The sequence below is a fragment of the Sinocyclocheilus anshuiensis genome, unplaced genomic scaffold (assembly GCF_001515605.1).
Source record: "Sinocyclocheilus anshuiensis isolate Anshui unplaced genomic scaffold, SAMN03320099.WGS_v1.1 scaffold1162, whole genome shotgun sequence".
Taxonomy (NCBI): Eukaryota; Metazoa; Chordata; class Actinopteri; order Cypriniformes; family Cyprinidae; genus Sinocyclocheilus; species Sinocyclocheilus anshuiensis.
The window spans coordinates 2,766,907-2,784,932 of record NW_015540875.1 but is presented as its reverse complement, the minus strand read 5'-3'; the positions used below and the strand labels follow the sequence as shown (position 1 = coordinate 2,784,932).

General features: G+C 36.0%; 2 protein-coding genes and 1 long non-coding RNA gene across 6 annotated transcripts; 2 read left to right on the top strand and 1 right to left on the bottom strand.

The window, feature by feature from the left end:
* The first annotated feature begins 2,266 nt into the window (after nt 1-2,266).
* rpz (rapunzel) lies at nt 2,267-15,154 on the top strand. Of its 3 annotated transcripts, none has more exons than XM_016485852.1 (4): nt 2,267-2,506; nt 4,617-4,682; nt 7,750-7,810; nt 13,596-15,154. In XM_016485852.1, exon 4 carries the CDS (start codon nt 13,641-13,643, stop codon nt 14,322-14,324), a length of 684 nt encoding a protein of 227 aa, XP_016341338.1. In that variant the 5' UTR covers nt 2,267-2,506; nt 4,617-4,682; nt 7,750-7,810; nt 13,596-13,640; the 3' UTR covers nt 14,325-15,154. The 3 variants fall into 3 exon arrangements, with proteins under 3 accessions (XP_016341338.1, XP_016341339.1, XP_016341337.1); XM_016485853.1 differs by lacking the exon at nt 2,267-2,506 and adding an exon at nt 2,544-2,838; XM_016485851.1 differs by lacking the exon at nt 2,267-2,506 and having other exon boundaries at nt 3,479-4,682.
* LOC107688236 (uncharacterized) lies at nt 4,689-17,859 on the bottom strand. Its single transcript, XR_001634213.1, has 4 exons — nt 17,787-17,859; nt 16,241-16,349; nt 4,943-5,073; nt 4,689-4,799 (listed from the first exon to the last, which is right to left on the bottom strand). It is a non-coding gene; the product is annotated as an uncharacterized LOC107688236 (long non-coding RNA).
* On the top strand, nt 9,133-11,066 carry LOC107688233 (uncharacterized). 2 transcript variants are annotated; one of them, XM_016485855.1, is made up of 2 exons: nt 9,133-9,409; nt 10,141-11,066. In XM_016485855.1, the coding sequence occupies exon 2, from the start codon at nt 10,190-10,192 to the stop codon at nt 10,868-10,870; it is 681 nt and encodes a 226-aa protein (XP_016341341.1). In that variant the 5' UTR covers nt 9,133-9,409; nt 10,141-10,189; the 3' UTR covers nt 10,871-11,066. The 2 variants fall into 2 exon arrangements, with proteins under 2 accessions (XP_016341341.1, XP_016341340.1); XM_016485854.1 differs by having other exon boundaries at nt 9,133-9,439.
* Nucleotides 17,860-18,026: the final 167 nt, after the last annotated feature.

The window sequence follows — 18,026 nt, the reverse complement described above, 5'->3', positions numbered from 1 at the left end:
GACGGTCCTGGCGCTTGCTGGACACTCTGGGACGTCCTGAAAACTGCGATGATGGCTGCACGTGTTTCTTTGTAAGTAACCATTGCTAACAAAAACACAATGATTAGGGGCGCTTCTTCCCTCCTTTTATAGCAATCAGTCTGCTCTTACAATCTAATGAGTATGATAGTAATTTCACCTCACTAGTACTCATTCACACTTTCACATGTGCTGCTGATATGATTAGTCAATTAATGTTAGCTGGTCATTTTGTGTCAGTTACTTCAATTATTTAAAATGCATCTGATCACTCTACACAATAATCTAGAAACAAAGTGAATGAACACCACAACAGCTTAAGCAGCAAACTTTGCAAAACACAAAATTTATGTCACTGCCAAAACTTTTGGCCATGACTGTAATATATGGACAATATATGGACACATGCAATATAGGTGAAGACAACTGTACATAAGGTGGAACAGGCTTTATTTGGCATTTCATAGTACAGTATGTCGTGTGTCAATACAATATATTTTAACGCAACATTATACACAGTGATACATATTACTCACCTCTATGATTATTACTGTAATCTGGTGTTGAATATAAGTTTAAGTTTATCCAGTGGTTTGGCTTTATTGACAAAATGATGTGGGGGGAAAGGTGTCAATTTCATTCAGGAGCTTGAAGGGTATTCAAAATGTTTTAAAACCAATATAAAGCATTAATAAATTGTCAGACTTGATACTTGACAGAAAAACATTTTAAGACACTTTAATATCTTGGCTATCACCCACTGGGACTGTTAATGCACACTTACAACTTGTTCATCTCATAATCTGCCAGATTTATGATTTATGCCAATACTGTATACAAGTACAAATTGCACATTAGTCTGCCCAGTATAAAGATTTTAAGTTAATCAAAAATTAGCACGTTTCGTAATTAGAGGAAGCTGATTTTTTTTTAATCCATTAAACAAAAACGCAAAACCAACAAAAGAAAGAAAGATCACGTAAAGAACAAAATAGTAAAATTATCTTTAATGCAAGACTCTTTTTAATCAACAAGCTTGCCTGGTATTCAGTCTGTCCTTGATGTTTTTCTTGGAGAGAAGTGGCTTCTTTGCTGCCCTTCTTGACACCAGGCCGTTGTCCAAAAGTCTTGGCCTCACTGTGCTTGCAGATGCTCTCACACCAACCTGTTGCCATTCCTGAGCAAGCTCTGCACTGCTGGTGACACGATTCCGTAGCTGACTCCTCAGGAGGAGACGGTCCTGGCGCTTGCTGGACACTCTGGGACGTCCTGAAAACTGCGATGATGGCTGCACGTGTTTCTTTGTAAGTAACCATTGCTAACAAAAACACAATGATTAGGGGCGCTTCTTCCCTCCTTTTATAGCAATCAGTCTGCTCTTACAATCTAATGAGTATGATAGTGATTTCACCTCACTAGTACTCATTCACACTTTCACATGTGCTGCTGATATGATTAGTCAATTAATGTTAGCTGGTCATTTTGTGTCAGTTACTTCAATTATTTAAAATGCATCTGATCACTCTACACAATAATCTAGAAACAAAGTGAATGAACACCACAACAGCTTAAGCAGCAAACTTTGCAAAACACAAAATTTATGTCACTGCCAAAACTTTTGGCCATGACTGTAATATATGGACAATATATGGACACATGCAATATAGGTGAAGACAACTGTACATAAGGTGGAACAGGCTTTATTTGGCATTTCATAGTACAGTATGTCGTGTGTCAATACAATATATTTTAACGCAACATTATACACAGTGATACATATTACTCACCTCTATGATTATTACTGTAATCTGGTGTTGAATATAAGTTTAAGTTTATCCAGTGGTTTGGCTTTATTGACAAAATGATGTGGGGGGAAAGGTGTCAATTTCATTCAGGAGCTTGAAGGGTATTCAAAATGTTTTAAAACCAATATAAAGCATTAATAAATTGTCAGACTTGATACTTGACAGAAAAACATTTTAAGACACTTTAATATCTTGGCTATCACCCACTGGGACTGTTAATGCACACTTACAACTTGTTCATCTCATAATCTGCCAGATTTATGATTTATGCCAATACTGTATACAAGTACAAATTGCACATTAGTCTGCCCAGTATAAAGATTTTAAGTTAATCAAAAATTAGCACGTTTCGTAATTAGAGGAAGCTGATTTTTTTTTAATCCATTAAACAAAAACGCAAAACCAACAAAAGAAAGAAAGATCACGTAAAGAACAAAATAGTAAAATTATCTTTAATGCAAGACTCTTTTTAATCAACAAGCTTGCCTGGTAATTTTATTAAATTTATGTGTAAGATTTAATTAATGCCTGACCTCAGACAGAATGAAAACCTCCTCAAAGGGAGATTTTGCTCACTTCTGGGTACAAATTAGTAATGCTGTGCTGACGTCCATCAAAAGAACTGACGGACCCGACGCATTAACAAAATCTCTGAAAGCAATCCATGAACATTAAGTGTGTCTGTGAGTCTCGTTTTGACATTTATGTTTTTATCCTACCTTTATATATTGTCTTAATTCCTGGTGTCATACCAGAACCAGTAATAATTTGCAGACGATTTCGCGATGTTTCGCATTAGATCAGATTTCACAGGCCGTGTATAGCCTATACCTGTAGTGATGCCGCACTTGTTTGTTTGGGATAACAACACGTGGCGTCGGGCAGTTAACGGATGCCTGTCTGAAAATCATCCTACACTTGGATGTTGGATAGTATTCGCACTGATAGGCTACTTGCGCATTTTATAGTTTGGTTTGGCGCACCATATTTTTCCTTCAGTTTTTGTGCAATGCCGGTAAGCGTTTTTATTATTTAGTTTAATTCAGTTTTGTTTCTAAGCATGCTTAAAGCTAAAGCATACACCGCTACTGCACCAGTGAGTGTTGCAGGACACCTGTTTACCCAGTTAAAAACCAGGAATGGGGTAAAATCATAGGACAAACACCATCCCGACCTTGTGTCATCTGAATTTACAGGTTATTTTGTTTTCTCACACAAGGTTTTCATTTCATTTTTTTCAATTAAAAAATTAGAAATTTGATGGCTGAGCAGATTGGGAGGGTTGTAAGACTTCTGGACTCTCAAAAGTGTGCACAACATGAGACGAAATACTGCATAGACATAACTGGAATAAACTGAAAAAAACTCTGACACTAGTCAGGGGCTTTGAATTTGCTCTTTTGAATTGAAATGCATTCTATATGTTTAACATTTTGAATTAAAGTGGTGATGGAATAATAATGATTTAAAAGTAGTAAATGTGCTTACCACAATTAATGTATGCACACAATTTATTTCAAATACAAACCACCCTGGTACTGGATTAGAACTAGTACATAGTTATTTGACATTAGAAATTAAACTACATTAATTAGCAGATAAATATTAAAATGTTATATGTGAGACATTCAGAGCAAAAATACAATTACAGATTAAAAAAACAACTTGTGTGAGCCTATACATATGCCTTTCAATACCCAGATATCTTTTTTTTTTTACAGCTCTACCTTATATACTACTCATCCTGTGACTTCACACCTGTGTGCACTCAGCTAAATGTTTCTGCGGGAGTTATTTTCACTTTCAGCAGGCATTATATTTTGAGACGCCAGAATATTCTAGCCATGACAGTTAAAACACATATCCTGTGTTTGCACCATTTTGTATCTCTGCATGTCTAGAACAAATATAAAGTACTTGCAAGTTACAGCACAATATGATGCATGATCCCCAGAAATTTAATGGGTTGTTTATAATTTCTCATTTTATTGGATGGTTATTGTTTTTGTATGCTGATTCTTGCATTAAAGAAATAATTAAACAGCTAATTTTAGAGCATATTTGTTTTCATTAAAGGAACAGTAGCTTGGAAATGTCTGCCATCAGAAATGATGATAAAGAGGCACTTCATATTGTTATTAAACAACGATTAAACACTGGTTGGATTCAAATCCATACGTATATACCTGTTGATCAGTGTACCTTAAAATATATTTTAAATTCCACAGCTAAAGCTCATTATAGCTTTTTTATTATTGCTAGAAACAGGTGTCCTATTTGGAAACCCATTGACACCATTGGAAGGGTGTTCTTTATAACTCTGTGCCAGCATATGCAATAGATGGCTCATATTTCATTACCCTATTTTAATACATTTGGTTCATTCTAACCTTTAATTCATTATTTAAAGATTTATTTTAATAAAAAGTCGCCCATGAATAGCTTGCACCAGTTGTAACCAATGGCAGAGCTTGGCAGCTGGCCTGTTTGGAGCCTGTCTGCGCCCTCAGCTGCCTCCAGACGTGACAGTCGGCTCTCTGTATAGACTATTTGACTGTTGGAAGCCTGAAATATTTGAATGTCATTGGGGGAGGTCATCTGTGGCTTGAGGAGGGGGCAGGTCAATAGGGGTTCATATATGCTTCTGCAATGTAGCAAGTGGAGACTTGCATTATATGCTGGCCAAAGGGCCCTTTTTGAGGCTCCAGGGCCATCTGTACACCAATTTAAATGGTATAGTCCAATTTGAACACCCCTCTATATTGAGCTAAAATGGAAGAGCCTCTTTTGCAGTGTTTGCTGGGAAGAAGAAGTACAGTCGGGATTGGGACTTTGGAGAGGAGGTAGCAATCTGAAGAGGTAAGAGGAGCTGTGTTCTCCAATGGCCAGGCCATTAATGGATGGATGGGCTCATTGGGATGTACATTGGCCATGATGCATGCAATATATGGATTTTTACAGGTCTTGGCATGGTGTCTGTATAGGGTGAGAATAGATATCATGGTTAGCATGAACAAGGAAATATGGAGGGAGCTGCTAGGGGGAGCTATAACAGGGCAGACAGCAGCTGGCTGAAGTGAGCTGCTCCAAATGTGCGTCAAACTCTTTAAAATACTCACATTGGTTGGGAAAACACAGGAAGATGTTGTATTGTTGTGCTTTAGCTTGATAAAGATGGTCTGCAATTGTTGTGTCTTTATCCCTTGGCTGCCTGTCCAAGGGAAGTGGCCAATTTGACATGCAGGCAATGCTGTAGAAAAGAAAGAGAGGAAGCATGTTAATGATGGTGCTTGATGAATAAAACACACTTAAATGTGCTAAAAGCATGTAAATCATAGATATTATTGTGTATTTGTGTGATTTTGCAAGATCATTTTGACAAATTAGCTTCTCTGAGTGAACCATTTGAGAGCTTTAAAGATGGCCGCTCCTTGGAGTAGTGAATGCTGTTGGGACGGGTTACTTCCTGACTCACTCGACACTCTGTGTTGGTTATCTCTGTGTTCAAGCATATAAATCCGTTTTCAAATAAAACTGCAGGAAAAATAATCATCTTTACAGTTAAGTTATTAATAATCAAAGTTATGGTTAGTATTGCTAACTAAAAGGAACCTTTAGGAGATCAGATTCTGGTCTGAACTGAGTGAGTGTGGAGTGTAAACACTGTAACTGAACTGGGTTTTTTTTAGTTAAGGGACTAGTTAATTGAATAGTATGGACTAGTCTCTGATTAGTCACTTTAGAGGGCCCTTGTTTAGTTTTTGACATGGACTAGGTAAAGCACAGCACAGATTTTGATTATCATCCATATAAAACTATATAGACTATAAAACTATAACAAAATTTTGCTGTTAGACTGGCATTGGTGCAGATGACCTATCAGTTGTTATCATATTAATCAATAATGATTCATCTTTTGATTTTATATGTCTCATATGTCCATGAAAATGGAGGGAAGTTTAATTATATTTAAATGAGTAATTTAGTTAATATAAATGAACCTAATGATTTTTTTATATATATTTTTTTTTGTACATAAGATAAGGCATACAGATAAACTAAAGGGTTAAATACTGACAGAACGGAAGAATGGAGGATGTAGGTGCAATTTTTATTCATATTATTTAATATTTTATTCATATCCTACAACCATCCAACATTTAAAGGGTTAAATTTTAGTCCTCTTGGGGGCATCAGAGTAAATGACACCCTTTCATTTAGTTACTGTCTGCCGTTTTTATCAGAAATCTTCAAATGTAAATTACTGCCCCCTCTGGATGGATCAGGAACAAGGGTCTGTGTCTCTAATGGGAAAATGAGAACGGTAAACATGCACTCATTCTCTCATTTAGAGTTGCAGCCCTTTTTCTTTTGCTTAATAAATTGTTCCTCTAAGCTCTCAGTACAGTCCTCTCATAGCCAACAGTTGGACACTCGATCAGTTTTAACCCCTAAAGGCAGCTGCATTATAGCTACTATCACATCACAAGACATAATTGTTCTGTGAACTTTAATTCACACCCTGTTCTCTCAAAGTAGGATTACTAGAACAGAACTACTACAACATTTTCTCCCATGCACAAGTGTAAATGTTAAACGCCCCTGGTTGAGGATAATTGTTCAAGTGAGTGCATGAATTTGCCAAAGCTTCATAAAGCAGTCTGCTGGCCTGTTAAAAAGGTGCTTTTTTTAGTTTTAACATAAATTAACTTTTATATGTTTATAGCTACTGTACTATAGCCATACTTCTGAAGAATTCTGCTATAGTATTCCTGTGAAGTCATATTTATTGAGCCATAATGTACTTTGACATCAAAAAACATTGATAACATGTGGATGTGTCATTCTTTAATTGCTTTAAGAAGTTGTAGTTCAGACATTTATTTGCCATGCCAACATTCTCATCTAAAAAAAAAATAAAACAAAAGAAATTTTATAACCATGTTTATGCTTCTTCAGAGTTATAATGCCATAATATTGGCTTTCGAAGTCATATTCTTTAAGCCATGAAGTGATATAAAAACTTTGATAACCTGATAAATTGATACTATATCTTGCTCTTTTTTTTTTTTTTTGCCATTTCTCATTTTCGCTGTCTCATCCCATATTTTACATGTTTTTGCAATCTCACAAAAAAAGATCTTTTAACAGATATTTTAACAGTTAATGTTCGTTTTGTTCACATTTTAAGTAGTAATCGGTGTCAGTGGAACCCTTTTGTCACAGTCTTGATTTTTTATTTTCTTTCAAATATCTAAAAATGAAAATTACTGCCCCCTCTGGATGAATCAGGAGAAAAAAACTTTTGGGTAGATGTCGATAGACATAGTCAAAATTGTGAGGTATGAAGCTGAAGTTGCTGAGAGGTGGAAATGGGGCTTCCGGTTTCCGTTATAGCCCCGTTGCTTCTCTGAAAGTGCTTTTTGAGTTTTAACAAAAATTAACTAGAACTAATATATTTTAATGACCATACTGTTTAGCTTCTGATTATGCCATAATATTCCGATGAAAAGTCATATAATTTAACAAGCCAGAATGATAATTTGTTAACATAGATAATTTGTTGTGTCACTGCTTAAACCTAACAGGGTTTAGCAATAAGGTTTTTTTTTTCTCACCACTCTCTACCAAAAATAAAAGTTATATATATATATATATATATATATATATACACCTTTTCTGGAAAACAATAGAATGCTGTGTAAAACATATGATAACATTCTAACTAATACTACCAAGATTATCAGTAGTCATTCTTTCAATTTCAACAGCGTCACCAAAAATTATTTAGGTCATGTACATATATTGCACGATAAGTCGATATATTGATTATTGCGACAGGTCTACAGATAACTGACCTGAAGCTTTCTGAATATGCTGTGCTAGAAGTCTTTGAATTTACTAAAAGTTCTTTCCTTTTTTCCAGGTCCTTGGAAAAAAAGAAAACAAGATCTCCATTTGGGACATCCAGTTTTTCTCACTGCAACGTAAGAGTTCATTTTTCTGTCTTAACTGGTTAAAGGCGACACTCATTCTTTGTTAAACAAAGAGAAAATGTGACCTTTTCCTCCAAGCATACCATGCACATTATTTTGTTACCTATTGAATGAAATCTGCCGGCACTCTATTTACAAACGATCCCACACAAAGCCCAGCTCACAGCACGCATCTGTCATGAACTTGACTCTCTTACAGCTGTTCAAATGGCAGCTGACATGCACAGTTGCCCGACATGCCTCTCCTTTCACTATATATTCATCCTTTGTTTATGCTTCAGTGGGTTTTTCTCACTTAACCAGAAAAGCCACAACAAGACATACCTGCTTCCTAAATTTTTACACACTCACCACCTCATTCATGAAGCACGAGTGGAATGAATAGAACCTTTTTATGTAATTACTGCATTTAATTGACTGTAAGAATAGTTTTACTATCTATACACAGTGTGTTTGATGTCTGAGGCCTATAAACTATTTTTTCCCACATGCACACGTACTATATTTTTTTGACTCACGCATTAATATTAGACTAGTCAAAGTCAGAATTTCCTCTTTTTTTACACAGACAAACCAAATGATCTCTATTTCCTTATCCCTATTTACTCATCTGCTCCCCCTAGTTATTCATTCTTGTCTACAAGTGACAAGATCCATAACTGAACTTAGCAGAACGCATTGCAGCCATTTTCCATGCAGGGTGTGTGTGTGTTCTTCAGAAAGGGGATTGCGGAAAAGCAGCATACTTTTTTTCTCTTCTAAACCAATCAGCATTGCTGTGGTATGAGTCACGCCCACACCCTACCCTTATATGGCAAAGAGGGGGCGGGGCTGTTTCTCAGACCGGACAGTGAAATGGTGGCTGCTTGTACAAAAACAGCAGCAGCACCATTAGGAACCGAGCAGCTACAGACACATTTACAGGTAAGATCCGTAGCTTAGAACATTCTCCTGCTTCTAGGTTCTACTTAACATGCATCCTGTGACATGAAAATGAAATGATATTGCTGCTTCATGTATCTGAACGATGCTGTTTGTCTAACCTCCCTCTTGAGCTAATTGTGTTAGCCTGTTTACAAGCCATCCTGCCATTCATTCCGCCTAGAAACCTATTTTACCAAACCGACATAGACAAAAACTCTTTTAGTTGCTTTTAGAAAATCTTTTAATTTATAGTAAAGGAAAACTTGAGTATGACATCATTCATTATGCCATGTGGTTTAATGGGTATGTCAAGCACAACGTGCTTATTAACTGCATTGTTTTAGTTGTAGAATTACACGTTTTGTTTGTTTTCCTGTGCAAACCGGTTTTTGATTACAATTAAATAATGTGTGAATTTGAGTCAGTACTTCCTGTGAACTTCCATTCTGAAAGCATGAAGACCTATAAATAAACTGAATGTTGGTATATAGGTTTAGATCTTTTATGGTATATAACTTTGTATAGTTTAAAAGTTCATATTTTTGTTACTTATTAGGTAAAAACTCCCACCCCAGACACCGCAGATTCAGAACTGGACAGCAACCTTTTACGGTCAAAGAAAGAGAAAATATAATCCTATTAGAAAACCTACCACTGTCTTTTAAGGTAGAATTTAATGGTCATTAAACCTCACAAGTAAGCAATTTAGGAAACTCCACAAAGGCTACTCAAATAAAAGTTCTAGAGAATTGACTCGCAAATGATTCCAACACAGACTGATGTTGCTCAGCTAACAGCATGATACACTAATATGCATATACAATACGAAATGTGCACAAATACTAAGTAAAATAATCTGTTTGAATTGCACTGAACTATTTTATAATTGAATGAAATGAACGTTTACATCAAAATTTAAATGCATAAATTTATACTCAGATAAGGCAATTCCACAATGCATTTCTCTTATTAGACACTGCAAGTTCAGTGTCAAAATAGTGAACTGTCACATTGTGGAATTGCTCTCTCTGTAATGTCTACACACAATGCTGAAGGCTACAGCTTTCACCATTTCTGCCGAAAAGACTAACATTGTTAAAAAAAAAAAAAAAGTTAATAGAGGTTATTGCAGTACATTTTACAAGAAAATACTATTTTAGTATGTTTAATTTAATGTGTTACTGCCATTTATTTGTAATTATTTGTGAAATTTACTAGCAATTTCTAAATTAAAATTAGTTTCAAAGCCATTTTTTTTTGGTGTATATTTAAAATCAAATGTCCAAGGAAGCATGCAAGTTTCAAACTTGATTGTTGTTCAGGAAGTGTTAAAGTATTATTATGGTCTGTGCTGTTTTGATATGAATAATTAAAAACAAGTTTTCCTTTCATTTCAGAATCAGCCAAGACTGAAAGCCTAGAAGAACCAAAGATTCAGACCCATCTATGGCAGAAAAACAGCAGATCAAAGTGACTGCGGCCAAAGTGCTGTGCTATGTGGAGAAAATCTCCTCCTTCGCCTCCAACATAAATCCTCTCTTCGGGATTGTGACTTCAGTGGTCGGGGTGGTCAGGAAAGGCCTCGTGGATGAGGAGGACCATGAGATGAACAAGGACTTCAAACAGATCCATGAGAAGCTGGAAATCATCTCGGAGAAGAACAAGCAGACCCTGCGACAAATCCGCATCGACGAAATCAATGAGAATTTCGGTAAGCACGAGGAAGTCATCAAACATCAGTACAACGCTTTCAACACCATGGTGGAAAGAGTAAAAGTGAACCCTGAGAACTCGGATCGTCACATGGAGGAGTTTGTGAAGATCTACGAGAATGATAAGATGGATCTGAGCTTAGAAACGTATTACCGCGGAGTGAAAGGTGCCGCTCTGTTTGGGAAGCCCATGCTGCAGGTTTACCTGGAGAACTGCCAAAGAAACAAAAAGGTGATGGAGGCCCGCTGCTCTCACATCGCCCACCTGTTCTACATCGGTCTAATGGCGCTGATGGCCTACTACGCCGCCAGTGAAGATGACGAGGATGAAGTGAGAGCCAAATGGGGCCCGAGGGTCATTGAAATTCAAGCCAAGATGCAAGAAGTTCTGGACCAATGCACTGAGGAAAACTGAAGTGGGAACATTGCACTGAACGATTCATTTCATACGCTGAAATTTTAAATGTTGTAAGCAGTCTTGAATTAGGAAATTTAAATAAATCGTGTGGGGTGTAAAATGGGTGAATCTTTTCCTGCTTGCCAATGGACTTTTCAATGCAATACTAAAGTAGTGCAAAGTTTTTAACACTGTATATCGCAGTTTAATTTTTTTTTTAATTATGTTAAGCATGTTTTGGACTGAATATATTGTAAAAAAGTATTTCCAATATCATATGAGCCTTTGATGCGAGTTACATGAGTTATTATGAATTATTATATAATTGTTTGCTTATGTTTTGTGGAACATCTCTGATTCTTTGCACAATAAATGAATCTATTTTTACTCTCATATCATGGCAGTTAGTCTCTTTATTTGTCATTTTATATGGCCAAATGTGATTTCTGCCAAGTCAATTCATGATGTGAACACACTAAAGACTGTGTGCAGAATGCAGGTGAATATGGACTTTGCTTGCCAAATTGCAAATTGCATTGATTTGCATTAAATGCAAACTTCAGTCTAATCTGAACTATTCAGTACAAGTTGAACTCAATTAGCAACATTTATGGCATGGGGAAGTCGTGGCCTAATGGTTAGAGAGTCGGACTTGTAAAACTCGGATCGTCACATGGAGGAGTTTGTGAAGATCTACGAGAAGGATGAGATGGACATGAGCTTAGATTTGTATTACCGTGGTGTGAAAGGTGCCTCTTTGTTTGGGAGGCCCATCCTGCAGGTTTACCTGGAGAACTGCCAAAGAAACAAAAAGGTGATGGAGGCCCGCTGCTCTCACATCGCCCACCTGTTCTACATCGGTCTAATGGCGCTGATGGCCTACTACGCCGCCAGTGAAGATGACGAGGATGAAGTGAGAGCCAAATGGGGCCCGAGGGTCATTGAAATTCAAGCCAAGATGCAAGAAGTTCTGGACCAATGCACTGAGGAAAACTGAAGTGGGAACATTGCACTGAACGATTCATTTCATACGCTGAAATTTTAAATGTTGTAAGCAGTCTTGAATTAGGAAATTTAAATAAATCGTGTGGGGTGTAAAATGGGTGAATCTTTTCCTGCTTGCCAATGGACTTTTCAATGCAATACTAAAGTAGTGCAAAGTTTTTAACACTGTATATCGCAGTTTAATTTTTTTTTTAATTATGTTAAGCATGTTTTGGACTGAATATATTGTAAAAAAGTATTTCCAATATCATATGAGCCTTTGATGCGAGTTACACGAGTTATTATGAATTATTATATAATTGTTTGCTTATGTTTTGTGGAACATCTCTGATTCTTTGCACAATAAATGAATCTATTTTTACTCTCATATCATGGCAGTTAGTCTCTTTATTTGTCATTTTATATGGCCAAATGTGATTTCTGCCAAGTCAATTCATGATGTGAACACACTAAAGACTGTGTGCAGAATGCAGGTGAATATGGACTTTGCTTGCCAAATTGCAAATTGCATTGATTTGCATTAAATGCAAACTTCAGTCTAATCTGAACTATTCAGTACAAGTTGAACTCAATTAGCAACATTTATGGCATGGGGAAGTCGTGGCCTAATGGTTAGAGAGTCGGACTTGTAAACCAAAGGTTGTGGGTTCGAGTCTCAGGTCCGGCAGGGATTGTAGGTGGGGGGAGTGAATGTACAGCGCTCTCTTCCACCTTCAATACCACGACTGAGGTGCCCTTGAGCAAGGCACCGAACCCCCACTGCTCCCCGGGCGCCGCCTGCATAAATGGCTGCCCACTGCTCCGGGTGTGTGTGTTCACTGCTGTGTGTGTGCACTTTGGATGGGTTAATTAATTCTACTAATTCCAAGTATGGGTCACCATACTTGGCCACATGTCACGTCACGTCACATAATGCTGATTACAATTTCCACTTCTTTCTTTCTGGGTTACATTGAGGCATTTGATGTACAATGGAAGTGAATAAGGCCAATCCTTAGACATTTAATACTCACTGTTTAGACCGTAAAAACTCACTGTTTTACAAGTACAGCCACAAGACTTAACAACATGCATGTTAGCATGATTTTAGTGTAAAAATCACTATAACCATTTTTTTACAACTTAGTCATCATGACAACATAATGCCTAAAAAAATCTAAATATATAACTTCAACAGATTTACAACTCAAATAATATGCACATTTTAACAGAATTAATGTGAGAGTTAAATAAAAAAGCTGGACATTTTTGCTTTTAAACACTCCAAAAATGGACCTCATTTACCTCATAAGTGCTTGACTGTAACCTCGTTTTTTGCTTTTTAAGAAAAGGAGGAACAAAATTATTCTTGTGATAATCAACATTATGCCACAAATGCTAATTGAGCTTAACCTGTATTGAATCTTCGTATCATTTAGATACTACTATAGTTTTTTTCATTAATAATTTAATAATATTATTGTTTTATTAATATTAATATTACTTTTATTAATATTTGGATTGTTTTTATTTTTTTATTTTCAGTTTTCCAATTATATATATATATATAATGTTTATTTTATTTCAAGTACGTCATTTATGATCTTTTTGAATGGTTTTAGATTTTGTTTCATTTGTAGTTAACTATAATAGCCCTGACTGACCCCGGAATATTCTTGTAACAGTAGTGCATGGTAAATACATATTTTTGTTGGAAATTCTGTTTAACTTTAAGATTGTGATCTGTTTCCTCCTTCAGGTGAACTAACCGTTAAGACTGTCCTACAATCTTCCTCCGGACACAATGGCTGACAATGAGATATTTGATGACCCCGAGAAGCTGAAGAGGGGTCTAGTGAAGGTTCTGGAATGTGTGGCCACCATCTCGTCTGCAGCAGCGGTGGTCAATCCCATCTTCGGTGTGGCTGGTTCTCTCATCCGGGTGGTGCTGCACCACGTGGACGATGAAGACATTCAGAAACTCAAACGAGAGTTTGGCAGCGTGAATCGAGCCCTTGACGAAATCTCGCAGCAGAACCGTCAAGCCCTGCTGCAAATCAGGAAGGAAACGGTGGACAAACAGTACCACGAGGTGGAAGAAAACATTCGCAATCAGTTCCGCAAATTCATGGCGATCGTGGAGGCCAAACCGGAGCAAGTGCAACGCAAGAAAGATGATTTCGTAAAGAGTTTCATCAATGATAAAGATGACCAGAACATGTACACACTTTACGAAGGCGTGATGGGGAAGCGCAAACTCTTCAGCCAGCCCATCCTAGACGTCTACATGAAGCATTCGCAGGGTGACCAGCGCGTCATGGAAAACCTCTGCACTCGACTCGCGTACCTGTTCTGCATCGGCTTCATCGCTCTGATGGGCTACTACGGCATCCTGGGGGATGATTTGGAATCCCGAAACGAAGAGTGGGAAGAGAATATGAGGAACGTGCAGGAGAAAATGCAGGAGGTGCTGAGGAGATGCAAGTAAAAGCTTTCTGCACAACCGACGAAGTTGCCTTTGTGCTTAGCCTTTTCCTCTTACACTAATAGATTTCATCGACCTGCAGCTTTATCTCCCTGATGACCACAGATCATGCTGAAGTGTACACAGTCATTTCCTGTGATCTAGTTCTTTTTTTTTATTTATTTTTTTATCACACAATCACATTTCTTCATGCCTTGCCTCAGTTTAACACTACATGTACAAGATATGTCACACTAATCTAAAGAATGCTGGTTGTGGTGGTTTTATAAATATTATTAAAGCTCATAAGCAGTGTCACCTTGAAAATTGACTACATGATGAACAACTTGTTTCCTGAATAAATACATAGTATATACAAATGTATTCTATAAAATACATATATAATTTAAAAAACTATGTATCTATCTATATATTCATAAATGTTGCAAAATAAAGAGCATACAATTTACTGTCTGTGCAAACAAGATCAATATTTCGATCTGAAACGTTCATGTTTATGCATCTTTTTGGCACATTAGTAATAGATTTAAGTGTGCATTTAATTGTCTCCTGTGTGTTTTTTTTTGTGCCATTAGAACACATACTGTGTGTTTGTTCATCCATAATCACATTTGTTTATCCATAAAGCACTGCAATATACATAAATGTACCTGAATTATGTGTTTGTGTGCTTTTTGAATGTCCCATGGATTGGAACCACTGGCCTTCCTAATCATTATTAAAATACCTTTTTGTTTTTTATTATTCAGTCTTTGGAATGCTGCTGCACTTATAACGCTGTACAATATTGTTACATTTTTCAATAAAGATGAATAAACAAGGAATGAAAACTATCACAAGTTGTTTTGACTTACACTAAAATTCATAATATACTGTATATTTAATACAATTAATCAGAAATGTAATCACATATATATTATTTAAAGATATATTTACAATAAAAATATAATATTAAGAAATATAATATAATATAATTTTTAAAGACTTACATTTTGACGTAAACAGTAGGTGGAGGGACCTTTGAAGGAGATTTTTTTCTTGTTAGATGTTCCTCTGCCACTAGATGGCAGTAAAAGGTCATAAACTGAGTTTAGGCCTAAAACTATAAAACAAGCATACTGCTACTGCTTAATGCATATTGTGTGTATAGCACCTACTATATTATTAATATATGTAAAAACAGCATATACTATGCAGCTATAATCAGTTTAAACTGCCATATGATCTTACTAAGCTATCATTTGACAAATAAATCTGGTTATATTGCATTTTTAAATGTATTTCATTCATTTTGTGTAAAAAAAAAAAGTGCATACAGACCATAGACTGTATAAAAACAGATACAGACTGTTATGCAGCAGACACGAAAGGCTATAGGCTACAAATTAATTTCAGACTTTTGAAACTTTTGAAAAGGACTCTGGTAAAACATCTACTATGCTATATAAAAATTGTTAAATATTTTTTTGCCTACACAACAGAATTTAATCAGGTTAGACGCCACATCGAATGTTAACGCGAATGTAAACAAGCCTGTGAGGGATCGTCTTTACAATGGCATACACTGTATAAAAAGACTAAAGCATGTCATTTTCACAACTTTCATAACTATTTAAAGTTTTTTTTTTTTTTTTTTGTCTACTGCCTTTTTCAGAAAGACGTTACTTACAACCATGTCGTTAAATAAGAGAACAATCAATGGTGTAGTTACAGCACCTACCAGCAGGGGCTATCTGGACCACCTGCAAAGCTGTCTTTGAATGGTCCAAATCGATGATCTTTCACACAAGTAATACATTTTCCTCCCAAAATATTCAGGATTAAACATAAGTAGTATGGGAGATATTACTAGGCTACTTTATCTTTAAACACTTAAATTTCATTTAAGAGAACATAAACATGAATGAGTTTTACTTTACCCTTTGTGGCATCACAGAAGACTTGCTCTGCGACATTTCACGCCATCAGCCAGAAACCTTTGCAAAGACTCTTACGTCAAGTCAGAGAGGCATTCATATGGACACGATTCTGAAAGAAAGAAAGAAAGAAAGAAAGAAAGAAAGAAAGAAAGAAAGAAAGAGAAAGATGTTAAGGCTTTTCTGGAGAAGTTGTGATCCACAAAAATTCAAGAAACACACTGTAAATAGGTTGCTGTAAATTTTACAGTAACTTACTGGCAGCTGGATGCCAGTAATTTACTGTAACAATGTTTACAGTATTATTACTCTAATTGCATTTACAGTACAATAATATATTTACTGTATTTTATTTACAGTATTATTACTGTATTTTCATTTACAGTATCAGTACTGTAGTTTATTTTCATTTAGTTGAACATTTTTTTACCTGTAAAAAACAAGCCAATTGTGGTACTGCACTGTAAACCATGATTTTTACCACCCCCCCACAATAACTCATAAGCTTTAGTTCTGATAATATTATTTTTAATTGTTGAACATTTTCTTTTTAAAAGTACAAATTACAAATCTTGACCTCTCAGATGCACTAGCTTAAAAAAAGGGCATCACCACAGTCCCCTGGGGACTTTGTATCATGGAAGAACATACACATACTGAAAAGCAAAAATTGGCAAGTACACTACTAGTCAGAATGGAAAAGAAAACAGCAATGCTTTAGCATTTTACTTGAGGAAAATTAAAGTGCAGGCCTAATTAATGAATTTGGGAGATAGATAGATAGATAGATAGATAGATAGATAGATAACCTATAGCAGTTTGTCAAAAATACGCTTTCAATTCAATTGAATGTAGTTTGGTTTTATTGTGTTGTTGATTAAATTATTATTGTGTGATTTTTGTTCGGTGGACAGAAATTACAAAAATGTCTTAATATTAGATATGTGATTAAAAGAATAAAATGGGAAAAAAATAGTTTATTTTCAACTTTAGACTCAAAACATAGTAACTGAAATATGAAAACTTCGCCGTATGACAATGCTCTCCCCAATAAAATAATCAGAATCAGAATATGACGTAATCTAATGGGCCTACAGAATATTTAAAGTAGTCCTTTCTTACGTGCCTTACGTACATCAGTAGACTATAAGCCTGAAAAAGATTCAAATGCAGCCTCTGTCGAGTCTCATGGGAATAAGTCATCATGTTCAGCAGTGTCAGCCGTCTATGACGCATTCAGACACAAGGTCACACCTGACTTATTTTCAAACGCTTATTTGTAGATTGTTAGAAAAGAAATGTATATCCACCACTTGATTTGCAAATATGTACAATGATGCATGTGACTTCGTTTTCCTTCCCTTTTACCCGCGTATGATTTCATAATATTTGCATTTGAACCCTCCTTAATCAGCACACGCTCAGAGAAGAGAACATTAAGCACACAATCGATAGGATAGACAATATAGTATGTTATTTTTATATAACATAACATAATGCAATATCAAACTCGTTAAGCACTTAAATACATCAGTAGTGTGTAAAATACCTGCCATCCCTGTGTGGAAAATATCTGCGCATGTTTCTTGTGATCCACCGGAGCTGCTCCATGTTGCGCATTGCGCGCAATATTCCTCTTGATGAACAAACATTACGCGCTATTTCTCTCTAAAATCAGTTCAGAACATTTCTATCTGTTGTCATTTTATGAATAAAGCGCAAGGTACAGCCAAGCACGTCAAAAAAAAATAGACATCTCTCCCACTGTTACCAAGTGCTTTCCAAACCA